General features: G+C 40.9%; 1 protein-coding gene across 1 annotated transcript; it reads left to right on the top strand.

Annotated features, from left to right (window-relative positions):
* The first annotated feature begins 8,989 nt into the window (after window positions 1-8,989).
* On the top strand, window positions 8,990-17,756 carry fut10 (fucosyltransferase 10). The gene is made up of 4 exons (XM_036529019.1): window positions 8,990-9,913; window positions 11,085-11,370; window positions 14,467-15,302; window positions 16,267-17,756. The coding sequence occupies exons 1-4, from the start codon at window positions 9,833-9,835 to the stop codon at window positions 16,489-16,491; spliced, it is 1,428 nt and encodes a 475-aa protein (XP_036384912.1). The 5' UTR covers window positions 8,990-9,832; the 3' UTR covers window positions 16,492-17,756.
* The last annotated feature ends 3,657 nt before the right edge of the window (window positions 17,757-21,413 follow it).

Genomic DNA, 21,413 nt, shown 5'->3' with positions numbered 1-21,413 from the left:
CAATATGCCAGAGATTACAACAATGACAGCCTCATGCAAACACTGGGCCATATTCAACATGGATAAAAAGCTTGATGTGAGAAATTTTTTTCATGAAAAAGTATTGGTCTTTTCAGTGAAGAACCCTTCAGCTGATTAGAAAATGAAACTCAAAGGAGCCTATAAAAAGACTTACAACCATAGCCAGCAATTACCACTAAACTGATTTACTCTTCCAGGCTTAATGTCAGCTTTCTGAAAAAGGTCAAAGGGGTTTTTTTGATTGCTGTTGTTGCTGTTGTTGTTTTTTTTTTTGGACTTGTCAATCAACACATCATACTGTAACCCAAGAAGACAGAGACCGGAATGTTTTTAAAAAAAAAAAAAAATCTATAAAAGGCATATTCTTGGACCACATTGTTGCCTCCGGTTACATTCCTGCAAATTTCCCCACCTTTAAGACCTCCAAACTGATGATCAAATCACTAAAGTGAGTGCTTTTCGAAGATTATTTGAAGGGCAGCACAGTGCCCATAAAAAATTAATTTCACAAGCTTCAAAAAATTTTTCAGGAATGTGTATCATTAGCATCTGGTATACACAAATTACTGCTGTCGTTTCCTATTTTCACATGATTCTTCTTATTGACAAGAGGATTTTATTTGAAGTTTTCTTCACAGCAGATGACAAGGGAGCTAGCACTCAAATTAGTGCACTGGCAAGTGGGGGTAGGAGTGCAGTAAGCAGATTGTATGGACATGATGGGTTTCATTACTTCTGACACCCACAGAATCATGAATTCTGTTATATTATCAAATTCTGAGCTCTATAATAATATGTGTACTCTCGTGTGCCCCATCACTAGAACAGGCAAGATTACTTACGTGGATATTACTCTCTGCGGGTACACATGTCATCTCTACACCACGAGAGAGAGTGACTGAGATGAATCCATTTCCACCTGAGTGATAACTGAAAATAGAGCATGCCCCTTACACCCTTGTATGTCAAGTTTTTTCACAATACGGATATTTGGACATCACACACCCCATTTACCCACTTGAAACTGATAGCTAAATTACTGCTGATATTTTTAACTGTGCGAGGAGGGCAAGGAATGTTCCTTTGCTCCTATACTGTGTTCAGGGCTTCTCATCCAAGTAATTTGCCAGTAATGGATGTCAAGGAACTACATTGGTGGGTCCTGCTGAATGCAAATAATTCTGCAAGCAAGTCCACAGAACTGTGAACAATTGTAGGATCCTGACAAACCACATCAAGATTTTTTTTTCAGCACTGGAGCACTTTCTAATCCAAATATTGAAGCATAAAAGGACTGTGATACCAAATCAGCAGAATTAGCTATATTTTCATAAGCACTTCCACATACCAATACCTCTTTGCTCCTGAGTGCCACCTTTCCAATCCCGGATAGAGTGTTTGCTGTATCAGGGTGATGTATTGGACAGGTAATGTAACTTTCACGTTTCGCTTCCCTCAGCACTGTGAATAAAGAGTAACTGAAGTTTCAGTGCTCTGGGCTCTCCGCAACACAAAAAGGTGAGTCAGACATTTTTGAGGGCATTTGCTAAATGTCTGTTCCTTTGGCTCTGCTCCCTGTGGTCAATTCACTTCACACATCGGATATTAATTACAGCTCCTTCCTCGGGGTTGATGTAAGTAATGTGGAGGTCCAGTGCCCGACAGGATGTGGCTTGAAACGATCAAAGGAAATAATAGGGAAAAAAAATCAGTAATAATGCATTTAACTTCAAGGATCATTTCACTTCTTCTCTCTGGGCTGCATGTTTCAATCTGAGACATCCAGGGCATGATATTGAGACCATCACAAAACTGGGAGGATGCAGAGAATATCAAAAATGCACCATCCAGGGATAATTTCATTTTATGTCACACCCGTACAACAATAGCATTCTCTCTGATCAGTCATTCGATCAACTTACAATTGGTAACACCCTTTACAATACAATTTACAGCGCACTATTTCCAAAGATAATTAAAAAAAACATTTGAGACTAAATAGGAAATGATTCCATTAACCTTTGCAAAAGGCAAGCAAGGTTAAGTTGAAGTAAATAATTTTTATATCAGGAGAAAAATAATTTCTTGATGTCCATATCAAGTATTTTGTACTTAGAAAGCACTGAACAAGTATATATGTATGAGTAATTCAGTTATGTTTTGCAACACATCCTAACTCAACAGTTCATCATTCTAGTTTCTGATTACCTCTAGTTTCTCTGATACCAGCTCTGAAATACCAATGCAGCCTATTAGCTTTTATCAGGATTTTTTTCTACCTCCACATGAATGGAAGGCACTGGTCAGCTGAAAAAAAAATACATAATTTTCCTGATTTAAACTCTCTAAGTGAATGTTTTCACCTTGACAACACACTTGTAGAGGTGTACCCAGAGGCCAATCAGTGTACTTTGTGGTTGCCATGGAAGTGGTGGCCAAGAGAGAAGAGGTATGACTCATTGTTTTGTCAGTAAAGAGCTCTCTGGGGTGGGGTGGGGTGGGGTGGGGTGGGGGGGCACTCCACAGACTTGCAGCACAGCTGTGTAGGCAGTGGGGGGCAGCACTGCTCCGTGACTTTAAAAGGTACGGCATCTGCTTTTCAGCTGACAGTCTCTTCATTACTGGGCTCAACAAGGTTTCACAAAAAAGACAGGCTCATAAACATTTTCTCCCTTTAAATAAATAGCTCAGATAAACGCCCATTGAATTCACCAATGACGTAGTTTGGTTGGTAGCATTTAAAGACCTCTTATTGCATGCTGGCAGCATATTTTGTAAAGATTGTATGGAAGCCTGTCACCTTGTGGAATGCGAAATGGTGAATGCAGCATGTCTTGGTGTTTCCATTTCCATCATAGAAATGTTTTTCATGATAACAGCTAATCATGTCTGCTGGTGCCTATAGGCCTTAAAAGACTGCTATTGTATCCAAAGACTGGATAACAAACCCATCCATCATGTGTGGATGATGATGTCCTTGTTTGTGAAATATTTCATGTCATTTTGTTGGATGCTTGTTCTTAACTTTGGGAGTCTCTCTGCATAAGAGAATCTGCTGAATGGCAAAAACGTAAACGTAATGTTAAGTGTACTCACATTTGGCATGCCACCCTAGATAAGGGTGTCTGCTGGATGTCAAAAATATAAATGTAACATTAAATGTACACATTTTGTTTGTCACTCTGACTAAGAGTGTCTATTAAGCAACAAAATGTAAATGCAAGAGTTCAGTCCTTACAATGGTCTATAAATTCAGAAAAGCACTCAGGTACAGCAGAGAAGTTGGCATACACTAGATGGTGTACACCATATGTGTGGTGAATACAGTTCTATTTGGTGACAGCCAAGGTTGAATTTTTCACACCTCAAGTTATCAGGTCAAAATAAAATCCACATAATCACCAGGACACTATTAATAACTTAATGGTTTTGAATGGCAAGTCTTTTCAAACACTTTGCATACTAACTGTGTGTAGTTAATGTGAGTAGTTCTATGTCCTGTAGTGCATAGGAGTCGTGTCATCATGTTTCATCATACGCTTCCTATCGGCATACATTTCCACTAAGAGCATTCAATGAGATCCCTGCAAGGTCAAATACTTAGCATTCATGTCTGCCTTATGGTTGAGCGAAGAAAGACCAGAATTTCTCTGAGCAGCCTCTAAAAAAGTTTACCTCACAAGATTTACAAGCATTCTGAAAGTTATTGGAACAAGCATGAAACCAATCCTTTTATATTAGGCCTTGAGCGTGTTTATTAAAGTCGACGTCATCCATACAGCACTGTCAGACCTCAATAATTAAAAATGATGCTTTTAGCCATTCATGGGAGAGAACAGCTGGCTAGCACTTTGGCAGCGCTTTGCACTGATACCCGTTTGTCCTCTTATTTTTCAGCGAGGTTTATTTTATGCCCCTCTCTAAGACTTTGGCTCAAATCCATTCAGAGCCTTTGAAAAAAAAAATGTTATGAAGCACTCAAAGCCAAGGGTGACAAGTTACGGGCAGAGGGCATAATAGCTGCCACTCTTGCTTCTCCAAAGCCAAGGGACGGGGCTGGAGGGGAATTCAAATGCCCAGCATTTACAGAGGAAGCCAAGGGCAAGGCTTTTAATATATCTCCATGCCTCCATTCACACTCATTGGCAGATGATCACACATGAATGTTCTGTGCTTAATATCTGGGAGACATACAGTAAATTAACGCAAACTGTATGTCTCCCAAAGTAAATCTCTGTGCACATTATTCACTAGCATTAAGAGTTATTAAATTTACACATATTCATTTGGCAGACTCTCTTATGCAGAGTGATTTACAAAGCATAGGTATATAACGTGTATAAGTGCACATGATCCACAGAACAAACAGAAAACATGAAACCACATTTGAGCCAGTGTCAATATGTCACACTGTGTGACAATTACTGGTACCATACTGAAAACATGGATGAAATGTTATAATAATCCAAATTTCAACCACCAGTCAGTGTAAAAATTAGAGCAATAATAGTAATGTCCCTGCTCTACAAAAGGGTAAGGCGTAAGAGCTATAACAGCCAAAAATCTGTGGTTTCATCTAACACAATGCATCTAACCCAAGACTGGGGTAACATTTGTATGATCCCTTTGTCACAGTTTCAGCACCTTACATTAATGTGCTGAAACTTTTTTTTACCTAAAATGATGTCACTCCTTGCCTACTTTCAAGTTTTGTATTTTTTTTGCATTCTGCTAGGGTTAGGGGTGAATGGGTCAGCCAGGGTGTTCTCATATCACCACTCTCAGGCTCCCTGCAACTTGATGAGCCCCTGCGAGTTGCTCAGGTGACATCAGTGGAGTAGTCCCAATCCTCCAACAATTGCCCACTCTGCTGTAGTGTGCTGTGTGACTACTAGTGTAGTGGGAAAAACAACCATTGGTGCAAGTGTATTAGAGGATTGCATTTGTCTCACCTCAGCACTCTCGAGCAAATGCAGTGTGAGTGGAACAATATGCAATTGGTGATTCAAAAATAGGTTTGAATAAAGGGGAAAAAAGACAAAAAAAAAGTCGCTGACTCCAGGGTCAGTCCAAGTGGTGCAGTCAGCAAGGTGTTTGCTTTGAGCACTTGGCTGATCTCTTAAATAGCCCGGGTGCAAACCTGGCCATGTCACTGACAATGACCAGGGTCCCATAGCAGCGGAACAAATTGGATTTATTCTGCCAGGGATGGGGGTCGGCAAGCTAGCCAGGGCTTCCATGTCTCACGGCCTGCAGGCTTCTGCGAGTTCCTCAGATGACCTCAGTGGAGTACCACCTTTCCTCCAACGAGTGCTCACGCTAATGTAGCGTGCTGTGTGAGCTGTAGTACGAAAAATAGCTGCTGGCTGTGTGCTAATGTATCAGAGATTTGCATTTGTCATACTTCAGCACCCCTGTGCAAGTGCAGAGGCTGTCATGGTGAGACGAGCCGAACATACAACTGGAAATCCAAAACCAGGGTTTCATAAAGGGGAAAAAGGCATATATATAAAACTGAGTTACCTGGCCCTAGATTTTGTCTGGCTCAAGGTTAATGGATGCTTGTGAGGGAAACATGGCAGCCCTTTTCTTACAGTAGCACCTCGCTGACATCCACCAGCTCAGCTGTCCACGTTTCAGGTCATTACCGGTCCCTTTGGTAACACCTGGGCTTGCTCCAGAGTGTCATTGTCACACTGGAACCAAACTGTCACATCAATGAAAAGGGTCTGCTTTCCAGGGCAACAAGTCTGGCTTCTTTAGCTCTCCTATCAAGGTCATGATTCACACTTCCCACAGCACCTTCCGACCAACCTGCTCTCTGCTCCCTCGGTGGGAATTAGGTCATACATCATGCTGTGCCTTTGAATTGATCACTCCCAGTGCTGGAAAATAAGGCAGCCGAGGCAAAAGGGAATCCAAGAGCTTTATATGCAAGGTACACAGCCTGTTTCGGAGACTGTCCCACTGCCACAGTTCAGAGAGATCTCTTAAAATTCCGCCAAGGGAAACTGTAAATCAAGCAAAGGTAAAGCAAGCATAGATGTGGAAGCTGTGAGGGCAATGGGCCACAGCGGTAATTAAAGTTATTCATTATACCCTTTCATCTCGCTCCCATCCATACCCCTCCCAGCATGTGTGATTTCATCACAACATTACCACTCATCTATTTAACAGGTCCATCTATCATACAGTCTTACCTCACATCTAACACATGCTTGTACATTAGTTATGCACGGTCTGACAGAAACATGAATCCAGAGGACGGAGCTTGTTTTTGCAGGCAAAGGTCACACGCTTCTTGACATCCATATCAAGTGCACCTGGAAAGGTCTGCTGGAGGCGCATGCCCTGCTCCCTCTTGCGTCAAGGGACTCTGGTGTGGAATACAGTTTGGCTCTCTACTAAACGGCACCGATAAGCGGCTGCATAAACACGGTTGGAGTGCCAATCCATCCATTAGTGATTTCATCCCACTGGGACTGTTATGCAGACATTCCATGCGCCAGTGGACTCGTCCAGGCCAGTAATTCATCCTAGCATCAGCTGTGGAAATGCTGACAGTGACAAAGGTGTCCAATGGATTGTGCCCCTAAATGGTGTAGTCAGGAACAGAGAAAATGAGGTACATCTTACAACAAAAAACAGACACTTTGCAGGCATTACCACACAAAAAGCTGAAACCCTCTTCCTTTTGAAACTCTCAGTTCCGCAATTAAGGGAGTAGAATCTGTGTACCCTCTCATATACTGTCATTTAACCTGTAGCATCAAAGCCTGATTATACAGGTGGGGGACAACAAACTTGGCTGTCTATAGTCACCAGTACATATAGCCACATCTCGCACACGTTAAAATTATCAAAACAAATTTTCACTACACAGATAATTAGCCCTATCAAAAAGTAATACGATTGGGTGGAATGAAATGGGTCCACAGTTTTTTTTTTTAATATTACCCATGCTACATTTTCACGCTAACAATCAAATTACCTCTGCTTGGAAACCACCATTCAAGACAAACCCACCACACCTTTTGTGACAAGCTTGTTAAAATACCAGCATCGGTTTTGTTTCCATCATCCTCCCTCTACCAGACATGTCAAGGCCCATGGACTATCTGATATGGATGACCCTTAACAGTAAATTGGGGAGACGTAAATAAGGTAGTGGAAAGGTTACCGAAGACACAGTGAGAAAGGAAATCAATTCAAAGTCCTGTGGTTCATGCACATGTTTAGGCATGGTCTAATTAATCAAACTGTATACATACTAAAGAGTTCATCCAGAGTTCAGCTGCATGTGACAAACACCCTTTCTGACTGTCTTTTGAAAATAATCTATGGAAATCTGCATATCATACTTTTTTTTCTGCATGGTAGGCTGAGAATCATAGGGCCACTGTTAATGCACAAAAAATATATTATTTTCCCATTCTTCCCACATTCTTTAACTTGAACTTAAGTTGTGCCAAATATCATAGAACTCTGAACACCAAATATTTTTGAGTTTAACATCCAGGCCATCCAAGATTAAACCCCTTTTATTGCTTCTGATCTGGATTAACCTCTATACCACCACTTTACGAAACTGCCCTCAGGTAGCAGCCACTGCCAGTGCACTGCATGAAAGTGTAGGCCTCCTTCAGAAAAATGAACATCCTTGGTTGTACATGTCTTTTATGTTACAACCTGCACTGTTTTATTTTTACCATATTACTATGCAAGGTGTGGAAAGAACATCTTTATGTATGGACAACAAAGTAAACTAATCTAATATTCCTTTTTTTCTAATTTCATTTTCAAGCAGAACTGTATTACTGTCTTTCTTCTTCTTTCCATCTGTTCCCATTGTAAAGTATGGTTTAGCTCTCTTTAATTTTTTCCCTTTTCATATTGATCAATTGTCTGTCATAATCTACAATAAAGTGTTTACGAGGAAGGATTTTTTTTCTTAAATTCACAATACGATTAGTATAAACATGAATACAAGAGGATAACACAATAGCTTACTACTATGAATGACACAATGCTACTATACTGTACATAAACAGTATCTTATAAAAACAGTCAAATTCCAGACCAAAAAAAGGAACCCATGTGTATTTAGCAAACATTTAACAGGTGAAATACAGAACATGTCGGCCAGATTATAGGAAATTAGGTCAATGAGAGAGACCTCCCAAATTCAACAGAGAGGGAGAAGGGAGTGGGATGAAAAATGACAATGAGAGAGGACCCAAGCAGAAAGAGGGTAATGAACTATAACAACCTCTCCAGGAGCTGACCCGATAGGTGTGATCAGTAAGGTAGGTCACCTTCACAGATCACTTGGTGTAGAAGAATACTGTTATCTATGGTATCAAAAGCAACAGAAGTATCAAGAATATAATGACGGATAATGATCACTGTAGGCTGTGCCTGTTTCCACAAAATCATCTCTTCTGATCTCTTAGTGAGGAGCTGGCATTGTGGCCATACTGTGCCTGGCAAATCAACAGACATCGTCTTCCTCACCCATTGAAAAGGGTGATACCAGCCAATAGGTAATAGCCCCTTATTTAAATCAGGCTCGGCGCCAGGAGAAAATACAGAGGGGTGCACAAAAAGTCATAAATATTATGTAGACATCTGGATAAGAAAGCAACTGGGGGTACACTGAGGTCCATCTGGGGGGTGCAATGCACCCCTAAGCACCCCCATAGAGCCGGCCTGTTTTAAATCAAGAGAAAATTATTCCACCTTGCAACTCAACGGTTGTCTGTACGTTCAGGTCAAGAAATTATAATTTCGGTGTGCGCATTCAGACACGCTCAGGCATTTTAGCAAGATCGGTCTAAATAACGGCATTCGGAGTTCATGACAGATATCTAACGGTGTAACGTGCCTTTCCATTTTAGGCATCCCACAACATGGTGGCGCTATTTCCTGGAACTAAAAATCTGCCTAGATTTATTATGTCTGTGGACAAGCTAACGTTAGTTAGCAAAACATCGCGCGTTTATAATGTTATTTCGCTTAGTTTCGTCTGTGTTGTGTGGGAGAAAATACTGCGCTCCTGTCGGATGTTAAACTGTACCACAATCGTACCGATCACTGTCTCTTATCGTGTAAATTCGACTTTTTGTGGACCGATACATTTTGGGTCTATGTTAGCTAATTTAAACATCCAGCCTTAAAAATGGCTCCCACAATGCCTGGAAAGTAAAGATGTGTTTACCGATAACGCGTCACATTAGTTACTCTTAAGGTCTGTGTGACGAGTAGCTATATTTAAGTTTTAAAACTAGCTAGCTGACGATTTAGGCTTTATCTTACGACGCGAAAACAATGTTGCTATCTAGGGATGTGTAGTTGATGTTCTGGTCACGTTTTTGAATCATGACATGGATAATGGTCTTGCTGATTCCTGCTGTGGTCAGACCAGTTTATAACACAGGTCTGTGCAGAAGTTTTCATATCTATAACCACAGTTTTTAAAAATCACAGTTGTTAACATAACGTGGTTAGATGAAAGCAAAACTTGGTTAACTGCTAAAACTTCTGACGGTTTCATTTGATTATACTTTTGACCGAAAAGCGGACCTCGTCACGTTCCAGAAAAGCCTGTTCTCATTTGCTCATTGGAATGATAGGGTGGGACTTTCAAGGATGGATATCTCAAAAGAGTCAGTTACGGTGCGGAGTTAGCTTGCAATATGTGCAAAAATATATATGTATTGAATATTTTGTAACAATTTAGTAATGACTCGGATTCATACATAAAGTGATCTGTCCACACGACCCTGATGCTCTCGTGCCGAGGACTCGGGAGATGGCAAGACTTTCTTTGAAGAGACTTTTTGTTTTTTGTCTCGGCCTATCAACATTGTGTTTTCTTATCATTACCATCCAGGTACAATCATAGCACAACGAAACTAATTATTTCTTGCTTTCTTCAGTCTGAATTCAGTGGGTAAATAGCTAGCCCTAATTCCGTCAACTTTGACCGTTAAGGTAGTTAGCCAGCACAAACGTATGCAAAGCTGTGTGAAATACGTTAGATTTATTGGCATTGATGAACATTTTCTCTCACTGGCAGTTTTTCCAAATAATAAGAATTTCTAAGACAATGTACCATCAGTTTATTAAATTAACAGTCGCGTGTTAGCTGTAGACAACTACAGCTTTCTTAGCTTTTCGGTCAGTTTAGTTACGGCATTTTTGGCCACTGTTACACTGACAGAAAACTGGAATCGACCCATATACATTCTCTTCTAGATTAAGTTTGCTGTCCAAGATTGCATAGACTGGCAAACCTGATGATTTTGCTGCTGTTTACGAACAGTACCTACCAGGCAAACTGAGAAACAGTCACGATAGAGTATTGTGTCTCACAGCACGTAGCTAGCCAGATGAAGATTCTGAAGCTACATACAGCATGCGGCGTTAACTGGGTTTATTAGCATGCATATTTGCATAAAAAACCGCTTATAAGAATGCGTGTTTCCAGGATATGCAGCCTGGATGTCATGTTGATTTTTCAATTCTTATTTGCAGGCTGTAGGTTCTCTCTCCGTCCTCCTTTCTCTTCCCTGATCTGCCTTGGTTGTCTGACTAATACCTGGAAGAAAACCCAACCTCTTCTCCTCTTCCTCCTTCTCTCCCGTGGTACTTTTTCATTGCCCTTTAGCTAACGCAGCTTTTATTTTAAAACAAATTTTCTCTGCCATATGTCTGTTTTAACACTTTGACTGCATCTTGTAATTGTCTTATGGTGAAATGCAGTTTTATTTGAAAGAAATAGTAATAGATTATTTCATGGGATTTCATAGAGGTCAGAGGAGTTGTTTGCACCCTCTGACATTTGCACATGCTGGGTAGCTTTAAGGGACATGATATGCAGGTTATTTGTCCCACCTTTGACTTACAGCATAGAAAATGCCCACTGGGAAAGAGGCTATAGTAAGAAGCTGTTGAGACAGTTCAGTGATAAAAATGAGTGAAAATGAGCAGTGCCCTCGTGCAGTCCACAATTCATAGTAATGCCCAGTGATACACTGTGAAATGCTTGCTTCTTGGTTCAGGTGCTGATTGAACTGGGGCAGTTTGAGGGGAAGGCGCACAAACACAAGCTTCACCTGAAGAAGGACGGGCAACAGCCTGTGCGAGCGTGGAGCTTCCAGGATGCCAGCCATTTGACACGCATGGGGGCACCTGGGGGCTCAGACGGCCAGTACCCGGTCATTGTGTGGTGGTCTCCCCTGACCGGAGAAACAGGGAGGCTTGGGGAGTGCGGGAGAAACAAGTGCTTCTTCACCATCAACAAGACCTACCACAATCACCCGTCTACCCAGGCCTTCTTGTTTTACGGTGAGTCGATGTAGGAGTGAATGTGTGATCTGAAGCCTGGGCAGTGAGGATAAGTCTCTCTGTTCAGTGACTTTTCTCCCTGATAAATCATCTCTGAAAGGCCTAAATCACTGCTAGGAATCTTCTTACTGTCCAATGAAAAGGTGAACCTCCTGTGAGGTGAAAGGATTTTTAGGTACCATTTTGATGATTTTGTATTTTTTTTCCACAATCAGGGTTTAGTATATTCATGAGCAGTTATACTTACACAATCAGCCAGGCCTAAAATACGAACCCCTTTGTGCAACAGTGTCTCGCGCTCATTCTCATGCTATTATGCTTACATTTCTTGCAAAAATTGGTTATTATGAGTGTTTAAATGTTCCAGTTCATGCATCTATTTGTATTCTCTGCACATTGTTCATTCAGATGCAAAGTTTCCTGTTTCTAAACAAGTGCCAGAAAAATTGCTAATAATTCTATGAACACACATAGATGTTCTTAGTGTTAGCAGAGGTAAAAAAATGGTTGAAGCTATTCCTAAATTGCACCAGGCAGACATAGTATGAACCTAGTTCATTTAATATGTTGTGGGAGATTGTGCTTGTCCACATTGTCAGCACATATATACATAACATATGTTACAGTAATTTTACAGATATTTTCCAGAATATAGGTCTTCATATAGAGAAGTGCTGACTGGGACAAGCCTGTTGAACTTAAATTCTGTTTTTTGTTGTTGCTTTTATTTATTTTTTTTAATAATGTTAAAATGTGTTCTATGTAGCAAGAAAAAAACACCTGTTTAGGAATGATAGAAATGAAAGGCAGTTTGTTCTTCTGGACCTAAATGCAGCCTTTAGAAATAAGAGTTTGAAAAGACCTCTCATGTGAAGTATTGCCTGGGTGCAGTTTTGAATCTGAATAGGCTAAATAGCATGAAAACCTCTGCATATGGTCTTGTGTTTGTGGTAGTAAGGTGGATTCTAGACCAGATTTTTTTGATTGTTCGAAACGAACAGTAGGGGGAGCTCATGATCTGTCTGTCACAGAGCTCTGTCTGTCAAACCTCTCTGGTGTGGATACTGTAGATATGGCCCTCTGTAGAGTGCTCTACTGTGACAGCTGTGATAGTCTGAGATGATGTTTTAAGGTTCTGCTGTGTAACCGTTATCTGTTTTGATTATTGTCACTAATTTGAAATTCACTGAATGCTGTTCTCTGTCCTTGGTTTATCCAGAATGTGCTTTGTGTGAGATCCTCCCACTGGCCAGCTTCTCCTCTAATTTGACTTTAACAAAACATTTTAAACTAATGTCTCACTGGGAAAAATGGTTACAATGTCATTTATAGACCCCCCTCGTGAGGTCCAGGTTAAGTGTCACATTTTAGAACCCCACACCATGCAGTAAACATCATGTGTTTCCTCTGACTGGGATAGAAGCATGATCTTTTTTTCGTGGATAATAAAAAGGGCTGGTGAGTCATTCCATATTTCCTGTTGAAAAGCTCATTGTTAAACACTGTTATTTTGGTGTCAAAGTTCAAGACCAGCCCTCGTTGTTAGATTATTAGTTGCTGGTCAGTGACTGCACAGACCTGAATAAAGCCAAAATCATCTTTCTAGTTTAATTATGGACAGGCCTCTAAAAGTCATACAGTACTGTGGAGTAGCTTGAGTAGGTCAGTTTTCATGACCCATGTTGTCTGAATAGAGGGTCAGTCAAGTCCAAATGGGTCATGCTTTCACTGAGACAGGAACATTTACTGATTAAACCCACCCTACTGATTCAGAGTTAGAGAGTCTGCAGGTGCACTCCATTTAATCTGCAGATGGTCCTGGGTGTGGAGCCAGAAGAGTCACTGTCCCTCTCACCCACACACACACACACACACACACACACAGGGATTAACTGAAAGGGTGCGTTGATGATGAATTGATTTTCAATTTTTCCTTGATGATATTATAGCCTGTATCCCTGGCCTCATTATGGCTTGCCAAGACTAAGTATGAAATACTTTCGCTGATAACTTTTTTTTATTGTTCCGCAGTTCGACACAGGCTCGGCAGTCGAGGTGAAACACAGTTAAAACAAGGGGAGCAGAAACAAAACCGCTGAAGTAAAAGCAGGCATAAATCAGGCTTCGCTTTAGAGAAAGTGATTTACTCAACAAGCTTTACGAGCGTGTTGCATTAAACGGTTCAGCCATACACTCATTACAGATGTTGGCTTTGATACATGCTGACTCTGCATAGTAGCAGAGAAATAAAAATCCGCAACAGAGGGGAAAAAAAACACATTTAGAAACCAGATCAACATTATCTCTGTTTAAATCCTGCAGAAGGTGTTCTAAAAATATAGTTTGATATGGGAATGCATTGCCAGGTGGAGCGGAGGTGATGCGATTACCTCTGTATGTCAGTCTGTCTGAGACTGAGATAGTCAAAAAAAAAAAAAGTTACAGATTTACTTGTAAAGTGATTTCTGATGGGAGGAAATATTTTGATTTTAACACAGCTGTTTGTGTGGCACAACGATTACCGATACAAAGGGTGCGAAGAGGCTTTCTTGTATTTGATTTTTAACAAGGACTCGTTATGTTCGATCCATATTTTAATCATAGTGGAATAAAAATGTTGTAGTTTTTGCAGCTTTTATGCCAATTTATGTTAATGTGGGGAGTTCCATGTTAATGTGGGTAATATCCATGAGGGATGTTCTTCAAGGATTAGAGGGTAGTCAGATTAATCTTAGTGGATATATTTTAACCTTTACTTATATTTGCGATATGTGTCTGTATTAATTTTGACTGTTATTGAGCTTAACAGCTTGTTTGGGGCATGAGCAGGTGTTCTTTTGGGTTTTTAGTGTACACTATCTAGGGAACCATTGTATTGTGAATGTTTAGGAACCAATTTAATATGTACAGTCAGATTTTTATCAAAGGAATAAAGGTTAAGTCTTTACTCAAGTGTACAACAGCATTGCCTCACCTTGGAATCAAGCTTAGAACTGAAGGGTTCAGCATCCGTTTCTTTGAATGCAACACTAGTACTGTTTAGGAACCAAAAGTCGGCCTTCATGTCCTCTTGTGTTTTTTCTCCTGCCAAATTAGGCACCGACTTCAACATAGAAAGCCTCCCCCTGCCCAGGAAAGCTGGCCATCACTGGGCCCTGTTCCATGAGGAGTCCCCCAAAAACAACTACAAGCTCTTCCACGCGCCTGTCATTACCCTCTTCAACCACACGGCCACCTTCAGCCGCCTCTCCCACCTGCCCCTCACCACTCAGTACCTGGAGAGCCTGGAGCACCTCACGTCCCAGGCCCACCTCGTCCCGCTGTCCCAGAAGAACCGGCTGAGGAGGACCCTGGCCCCGCTGGTCTACGTACAGTCGGACTGCGACCCCCCCTCGGACCGCGACGTCTTTGTGCGGGAGCTGATGAGGTTCATCCAGGTGGACTCCTACGGGGCGTGCCTGCACAACAAGGACCTGCCGCCGCACCTCAAGGACTCCACCGCCATGGACGAGAGGGGCTTCCACAGGATCCTGGCCCAGTACAAGTTCATCCTGGCCTTCGAGAACGCCGTCTGCGACGACTACATCACCGAGAAGCTGTGGAGGCCCCTCAAGCTGGGCGTGGTCCCCGTCTACTACGGGGCCCCCAACGTCGGCGCGTGGCTGCCTAGCAACAGGAGCGCGGTCGTCGTCGACCCCGACGAGTCGCCAGAGAGGCTGGCACGGTACCTGAAGAGGCTGGATGAAAACGACCAGGAGTACGAGGCCTATCTTGAATGGAAGCACAAGCGCGAGGTCTCCAACCAGCGCTTACTGATCGAGATGAGGGACCGCAAGTGGGGCGTCCAGGATATCACGCAGGAGAACTATATCGACGTGTTTGAGTGCATGGTGTGCAACAGGGTTTGGGAGAACATCAACAGGCAGAAAGAGGTAACACCTTTACTTTCCCTAACAGAGGAGGGCAGGGGCTTGATGGCTCATTGGTTTTCCTTTGAACACTTCTCCAGTATTTGCTAATTTCTCAAGCACCCCTACACTAATCAAGCCTAATTAAACATAGTGATTAATTAAATTAATTGATTGCGTCCTCCGATGAAAGAACGATTTACGAGGACAAGGACTGCATCACTGTATATATAGCCTAATGACACTTTAGAATGACTGGAAGGTCTCTCTTATTTGGAATATTTGTTCCTTTCTTAATTTATGTTCAGGCTTGACACTGTACAAGTTGAAGCACTGCATCACCTGTGCCCAAACACCTCTTTGACTAATGAGGTGATGTACAGGTCATGCAATAGTTACAGTCTCTTGAGCACATAACAGTCAGGTGTGAATGATCAAATCAAATTGATGCCAGAAGCATTTCATCAGTATCCAAAATTGGTATGCTTCTAAAAAAACATACGCGTAAAGAGTGATGAGTTTCTGTCGATGCGCGGGATTATTTCTGCTATTAATCCACTTCACCCTCCTACTGCAGCCCTCACTTGCTTTTAAATCAGTTTAGGCAAAAACACGTTAGATGGTTAGATGAGGACTTTGGGATGCATTACAGCTTAAAAAAAATGTACTGTACATTTCATACATTCACTTTCACATTATTTACAGTAGTCTTTCCCATTAGCATCCTGTCAGTTTCATCTGATTTCACATGAACCATTAATTCTCAGTTTGCTCCCACTGTTTTTCAGTGTGACTGGCCGGGCTTCATAAATTGTAAATTTTACTTAACTTAGAACAAAAAAGCAAGTGCAGCTAACAGTGAAATAAATCAAAAAGAAAGTAAAACATATCCTTTATCTGACATCTGCCAATCTCATCTGACTTCGGTTCGGCAGACGCTGTGGCATACTGTAGAAGTCACAAATCATGTTCCCTCTGTTTTGGACAGGGTCTGACCCCCAAAACCTGGCAGGCTCGGGCTAGCCACCTCAGGTGCCCACCTCCCAGGATGTTTGCCTTCGACTCCGGCCCCACGAGCAGAAGCTCTCTGAGAGCGATGTGGGGGCCCAGCTATGACCAGTCCAAGAGGGAGGCCAGAGCGCTGCACCTGCTGGCCGAGAGGAACAGGAACTTCACTGTGGACCAGTTCTGGAAGCAGGTATTCAGTGACTGAGGAGAGGCTGTCAGGATAATGGAGACAGTCTTTTGGTAATGGGAAGAAAGCTCTCCTCCCGGCTCTGTGGGCTGATACACAGAAGCTGGCGCTTAATATTTCCCTGTTGGGTTACAGCGCTCCACCAGGCCTGAAGTTCCATCCTGTTTCTGTTTTTAATTGTGCCTCATGCAGCTTCATGCAGGGCAACTTGCATATCTTACTTGTCACACACATCACGAATTTCAGTTTTTCACTGAAGCATACCTTGAAATACCCTGCTCCAGAGTAGGGTCCAGGATTTTATCCTGTAACGCTTTGGTTACGAGGCCAGCTCCTTGCCCACCGCCTCAAATTGCAAACCCAGATTCTGTTTTACTTGGTCATTATGTCTGGAATTGCAATACCCAGCAAAATGGTCTGCTTTCGTCCACCTGCTCTATCTGTATGAAGTGACCTACGATTGTATCTGCGGCTGCCAAGTGATATCTAACCCAGTGCCAAATGCATATGATTAAGTCGTATATAACTCAAAGGAGTAACAGGAACGTTGTGTTTCGATTACTTTATCTATACAGATTCAATTTATATTATGCTATTCTTATGTAACTAATGGGACTGCAGTTTTGGCAAGGACAAACCATTTACTCTAATGGTGTACATTTTGAAATATTTTATACCAAGTGTTCTGTTTGATGGCCGCATCAGTGACATTGCGGTGCACTAAAAGGGTCTGTGACAGCTAAATTGCATAAAAGGAACGTACTCAGAGACACCAAGGGTTTTGGAATCACCACCTAGATGGCAATTACAAGGCTAATAAACACATTACGTCCAAACAGACGCAGCCGTTTTTGTTTTGAAAAGAACGACCCTTTGTATCAGATTCGCATCGAAGATTCTGCCGTGATGTAGTTTCTGTGCGGATGCTGTACCCTGAAGAGAATACCCTGCCTGCTGTCAGTAATGAAAATGATTGCAGTGCTTCTAATATATCTGCAAAATCCTCAAAGATTAGTCGAGGCTGATGGAATGAGGAAACACAGATGGAATCAGTGGCCGATTTTATGCTTCCACCGCTACGTAAAAAGAAAGAGAACGTTTCAAAAATGCGGTTGTATTTCTCTGGAAGTGTTTTTGTGTGGTACTGCATGTATATTTCTACTCATAGCCGACCTCCGTTTGGATGAATTTTATTGTAAATATGTGTATGAAAATATAAACTGTTTTACATTAATTTTGTGTTGTCATACTTCAGCGCTGACTTGAAGAGGAAATAAATTAGATGGGGCTTTATATTGATTAACCTAGTGTTGCCATTGCATGATCACAATGTAAAAGTTATTAGTTCAACAGGAGCTATTACATGCACAGTGTGTCTTGAGGTCCTCCATTTCAAAACAAGCAGAAACTTGACTTATAACTGTCTTAATTGTTCATGTCTAAAGCACTTCAGTTACAAAGAAAAGTGTTTAAAACTGTATATACTGTTAGATACAGCAATTATTATGTTGCTCTGACAGCTTGCCAGTTCACTCCAGGGGGTATTTCAGTGAGTACTTTTTCATAGGATGTATTTCTTAAAAGATTTAGAGTCTGATTTAATCTTTCATAAACAAAACAGAGTGTTCTTCAGTAGTAGAAACTAGCATAGATGGCCCATAATCTGTCCTGGCTTTGATCATCAGTATACCTAAGCATTTGTAATTGGACCATTATTGCAAATTTCAGTTGTTGAAATTAAGAGACTAAGGAATTCAACGTTCACACTGCTCAGAGGCTGTCAGGAGACTGTTTGCTGTCTGATAACAGCCACTAGAGGGAGCCATGAGGTTGAATAATCTGTCAACGGGAAACTTGTAACACAGAATCCCAGATCAAAATGGTGCTGATTGGAGGGAGTTTGGAGTTGTAAAAGTATCTTCACCTGCTGTCAACGTCTTATTGTAGATAACATAAATTACCCTCCCTCTTAGAACTTCATTTAGACTTTGGAAGGACAAAACATTGACTGTACCCAGTGCCCGCAGTAAATCTTGGACCCATAGAGATTGCCAACCAAATAGCAACCCACTGTACCTTCCAACTTGCTAAAAATGTAATTGCTGAGTTTAATTAGCATTTGTGGGGCAGCCATTGCCTATAGTGCAGAATTCTAATGAGAATGGTCAAGGAGAGGATACTTCTTAACTTAACACTTATAAAATAATAGCCTGTGGCCTTAACCCAGCATGGAATGGATGTATTTTCATCATCTCACATCTGACCTCAGTGTACAGCTAAATGTGGGAGGCACCTTGATTGAGCACATTGTAAAGGATGACCAAACATCGCTACAAGAGGCTGCATTGTTTTCATTAGTGGGATGGCAGTGATAAGGATGATTAGTAGTATGGTTTTACTGGTTGTATAATGAAAATGTTTGGAGAAATGATGGCGGTTGCTGAAGTGTAGATGTTGATAGTCAGTCTGTAGCAGAGGGTGCTGACAGTTAAAAAAAAATTGTCAGTTTTTCAAAATTATGTCAAAATCAGTGCCATTTGTCCATGGAAAAAAAGGCGGTCAAATACTTAATTTTCGAGGTATCCATGGAATTCATGACCCATTACAATGAACCTTCACTGAATTAGTAAAATGATAAATTATGAAAACGAGAAGTGCAAAAGGAAGACTTTTATCTAATGACAGGGAGAGGGATATGTACTTCACCATCTTCCACTCTCCTGTGTGGCAGATTTACCCTAAAGTAGGTCATCCCAGCATTCTGCTGCTGTCAGTACTCAAGGGGGAACCAAATCATAGCGCGGTTTCAGCTCCCTCACACTGGGGAATGGTCAAGCGTGACACCTTCAGGCTAAAGTTTACCAGACTCTGCATTTCTACAGGCCCAACTGACCTTGTCATACAGGACACCTAACAGATGATAAATGTTTCCTGGTTTTTTTTTTTTTTTTTTGCTTTAGACACTTTTTGTTTTTGTGTAGGATTTGTCGATCCAGGGAATAAATGAATGGAAATGCTGAAGGTTAGATCATAGTGGGGTATCATTTTTATTCTGAGAGCGCTGTATAATTTATCTGCTTGCCACTTGTGGCCAAAGTCCATCATCTTTAGCCACAAGCTGCATATTTCATACAGGATGTCTACAGAAACACAGAAGTTTATATTGGACCTTATGAGACAGGTTTATGTGTTACCAAATGTGCAATAAAATTCAGTTATTTTAATATGCATTTCCCACATTTAATATTATATCACTTTTATAGTTATATATAATTGTTACCAAAAACAGTGTTTTCATGCAGATTTGAGATTAAATAAAATTGCAAGTTTTAAATATTCTGTTTCTAAATTATATCATATAAATTATGTATGTATTTCATACATTTGGAGGAATTGTAAATTTACATAAATATTTCATACACTAAGCAAACTATTAAGTATAGTTTCAAGTAATCTCAAAAGTCTAATCTAAAATCCCTCACCCTCACAGTAAATTGAGCATTTTATTTTTTTTTTATTATCGTTTTAATGTTTGTTTTGTTCTTAACTTTGTCCCAAAAATTATGTTTCATTAATCTGTGTCTAAGCCCTGTTTCACATGCAGAATACTGTACACAATATGTAACAGCATGCCAAAAAGAATTCGAATGCCTATCAGGCAGTTTTATTGGCAGAGGCCAAACCAAATTCCTAGAGTCCAAGCAGGCGAGTCATTCTTTCCTCCAAGCAGCTCATGGGATTGTGCCCTCTTGATTGATATCAGTTTGTGTCAACTGACATTCCGTGTTCATGAAGTAATTCTCTAAGAAATGAGATGGGGATACCTGAGATTAGATTTTGCTTTTGTTTGTTGTTGTTGTGTGTGTGTGTGTGTGTGTGTGTGTGGGGGGTATCAGCATGATTAAGGATGGTAGGAGACTCTCATGGTGGATGTTTCTTTGTCCAAACATCTGTCAAAGAAGAACAGTATCAAGGGTATGAAATAATTGTAATTATCTTTGAAAAAAGCCAGCCAGTATCCTCCATTTATGACCCATAAAAGCATATGCCTACACAGCTATTATGCTTTCCATTAGAGAGAGATTTTTATTCTCTCCTTGAATGTGTAAGGGACTTCTGAAAGCGACAATAAAATTTAGTCCGATAAGCCCCTGCTTGATTGCTTTGTCTGGCCCCTGATGTATTGTACCATCATTGAAGAAAATCTCACTTTGGAAATGAATTTGAAAAAAATCTAATGTTCAGAATGATGGAGGGCTGAATTATCTGCTTTGAGGTTTCTTCTCATGAAAGTAATGGACCATTACATCCAATGTATTTTAATGACATTGAGAAGAGGGAGGTTCCTGTTCCAAGTGAAATAATCAGCTAAGTGAACAGCAGATAATCCTTGCTGCAAGTAGAACTGGGCCAGTCACAACAAACCTGTCCTGCACCAGGAAAGGATGTCACATGTTACAGGTGTTCTTGGTCTGAACTTGTGTTCGAGTTTGGTTTGAAAGGTTTAGGCACTTTAACCATGTGTCTGTTCTCCAGTTCCAGTGTATATGACCACTTTTTTGGTGTTCCACGCTAATATTCAGCTGTCATTTTCAGTAATGTTGTTCCTCATGTAAATTTGCTTCATCTGATTTTTTTGTCACACTGCAATCTGCTGCTCAATACAGGTAATTGCATCTCTTGAATATTATTGTATACAACAGTATCCCTTTGGAATGATATAGTGTAGCCACATTAACTTAGCAGATCATGTCTGTTTCTCCAGACACTTAATAAGGAACCACATACCCATATGTACTATACATATCATGGAAAGGAACTATATTCTACATTGAAGAATGTCTCTTGTATGACATGTTGTGTTTGTTGAGATTCTCCAGGCTATTATTCATTTGGAGGTAAAAACACAGAATAATACAAGTATATGAAACACCGTACAA

Source organism: Megalops cyprinoides, chromosome 5 (genome assembly GCF_013368585.1).
Source record: "Megalops cyprinoides isolate fMegCyp1 chromosome 5, fMegCyp1.pri, whole genome shotgun sequence".
NCBI classification, from domain to species: domain Eukaryota; kingdom Metazoa; phylum Chordata; class Actinopteri; order Elopiformes; family Megalopidae; genus Megalops; species Megalops cyprinoides.
This window is presented reverse-complemented; position numbering and strand designations above follow the sequence as displayed.